We start from the raw sequence: 2,677 nt of genomic DNA on the forward strand, positions 1-2,677 counted from the left end.
GTCTGTAAAGAAATTCTTCCTTATGTCCAGCCTGAAACGGTCTCGCAGTAGTTTATGACCATTCGACCTCATTGTCCCTTGGGGCTCTCTGGTGAACAAACATTCCCCCAGATACTGGTGGTCACCCCTGATAAACTTATAGGTGGCCATCAGATCACCCCTGAGCCTGCGCTTTTCCAGGCTAAAGAGCCCCATGGCTCTCAGCTTGTTGTCGTCAGGTCTGTTTTCCTGACCTTTGATCATGCGCGGAGCTCTTGTGTGGACTGTAATGAAGCAAACCAACATAACTTTCTATTAAAGGTTTTAAATATGAAGAGTTTGATTTTGTTTTCAGTTGCACTACCATAAATTCAAAGGAACTCAGTTTAAGTCCATGGTTAGTATTGATCTTTCCTAGCGTAGATGAGAGGAGAGCATATCTCAAAATCTGGTAATTCCACACTACTTGTTGTTTTTCCTTCTCCCAATATGTGTGTATTAACTCTTTCTCCTTTCAAGGATATAGAGGTGTAGATAGCTACATTTTATAAGTTGAAAAATAATAAACGAATGCCTAGCTGCCTCTTGCAGTCCTTGATTACTTTTATCAACTTTTATTGATGTTTTCCATTCTAAGATCTATCACTAATAATAACAATAAATTATTATTATTATTAATAATTTTCAGCTCTACTTGGCATTGGTGAAGCAACCCTTGGAGCATTGTGTCCAGTTTTGGGCCCCATACTTCAAGAAATATGTGGACAAACTAGAAATAGTCCAACAAAAGAGAGGAACAAAAATGACTAGGGGCCTAGGAAACGTGAATTATGAGGAAAGGCTGAAAGAACTAGGATTAATTAATTTGAAGACGAGAAGACTGAGGAGGGGATTTGATTAACAGTCTTCAGATGCCTGAAGGACAGTGGTATATAAAATAAAAAATAGGATAGAGAGAGCCTTTTTTCTGTGGTTGTAAGGGAGAGGACATGGAGCAATAGCCTGTATCTGCCACAGAAGAAATTTAGGGTGGAGATTAGGTGGACCTTTCTGAGTTTGAGGGTGGCTAAGAATTGAAACTGTCTACTTAAGAGATATTGTAGAATCCCCATCCCTGGAAATTTTTAAGAGAAGGTTGGTTGGACACTTGACTGGGATGGCTTAATCAAGAATGATCCTGCCTTGAGTAGGCAACTGTATTAGATGACCTCTTGAAGCCCCTTCCAGCTCTACTTTCCTATATTTTGATGTTGTTAGCAGAGATCTGGGTTTTCTGGTTGCTGCAGAAAAAACCTGGATTTTATTTAAAGGAGAACAACCTGGGAAACTGGGTTTCCCCTTGCAGGCTGGTAAAGTTCCAGCCTGCAAGGGGCTGCTTGGGGCTGGGGGCTCCATGTGCATGTGTATACATGCACAAGGCAGCCAGGTGGGGCTCCTGCAGCTCGCTCCAGGTAAGTCTTTGAGGGTGGAGGGGGAGCAGGGGAGCACTGGCGATGTTGATGGGAGGTAGCTTCCTTATGTATTGGTTTTCTTAGTGTATTTTATATTGTCCAGTGACTTGAATGAGCATCTGTGAGGAAAGGCTTTAAATGCCTTGAATTTTGTGTGTAATTAATGTATTTTGTTGCAGTGAAAAATGTATGTTGCACACAAATTGTTACTGAAAATACATGCTGCTTTCTTGTAGGGATGAACCTCCGGACCCAAAACAAGGATACTGTGGAAGATGCTGTTTCCACTTCTCCAGATCCGAGTAAGTGAGGGAGGTTTTGGGAAGAGCTCTGCAAAGTGAAAGGCAAGGTGACTGGTGTGCCTGCCGTAGCACTAGGGGTTGGTAGGCCAGTAGATGAGGAGTCTACTGAGTATGTGGCAACAGTCAGATTTGTTAGGCATTTCTCTGGTTGGCCATACTGCCCTAATGTCCTGTGGCTTTACTGCTCCAGCCTAAGCAATCAATCTCCACGTCATTTCCTGAATTCCTTCTCTGCCAGATATTTTCATATAAAAAGCTGAGAGAGCTATGGGCCTTTCTGTCTGCCTCTGAATTTTAAAGGTCTTATTTGATAGCAGCTGGCACTCCAATGAAAGTAGAAGGAAGGCAATCTGTTTATATCTCTGATGCCATTATTGAAGTCTACCTCTTTCAGAAGTGAGTGTATCTCTGCTTCAGAGAACACTTCTTTGCAGCAGTCTGTCTGGTATCACTTTTTTGCAGCTATATATTTTCTCATAACTGCTAAAATAATACATATATGGTAAAGTAAAACAGCATTATTGCTGTGATAGCTCTGTAACAATGAATTAATGACTGGTAGTTGGCCAGAAGGCTGTAGTGCAGCTTGTTTCAAGGAGCCCTGGAAACAGCCCTGTAATCCACTGATGACTGATGTAATTTATTTGATTTTAAGTCTGTTTTTTAGATCTCCAGAATATTAACAGTTATAGATGCAGCTTTTGGTGGGGAGAAACACTTTCCAAGATATTTTTTTTTCTTTCTTTTACCTCTTGGGTCTGTCTCCTATTTTTGTAGCTCCAGAAATACTCTCTTGCTGTTGTATGCTACCTATCAGAAACAGGCTGCTCTGTCATTCTCCTCTCCTGCCCCTGTATTCACAGCCCCTCTTGCAGTCATCCAGGAGGAAGAGCTGGTCTGATTCCCTTGCCCAGACTTGGAATGTTGATTTTTTTTTTTTTTTTT

General features: G+C 41.5%; 1 protein-coding gene across 10 annotated transcripts in view; it reads left to right on the forward strand.

The window, feature by feature from the left end:
• DEPDC5 (DEP domain containing 5) overlaps positions 1-2,677 on the forward strand; it is a 106,249-nt gene that overhangs the window by 61,212 nt on the left and 42,360 nt on the right. For all 10 annotated transcript variants that reach the window (XM_019506840.1, XM_019506846.1, XM_019506843.1 and 7 more), the window contains exon 26: positions 1,667-1,732. In XM_019506840.1, coding sequence (XP_019362385.1) covers positions 1,667-1,732 — 66 coding nt within the window. The remainder of the gene's footprint in view (positions 1-1,666; positions 1,733-2,677) is intronic.

This window comes from Gavialis gangeticus, unplaced genomic scaffold (genome assembly GCF_001723915.1).
Source record: "Gavialis gangeticus isolate Ggan-Ray unplaced genomic scaffold, GavGan_comp1, whole genome shotgun sequence".
Lineage (NCBI taxonomy): Eukaryota > Metazoa > Chordata > Crocodylia > Gavialidae > Gavialis > Gavialis gangeticus.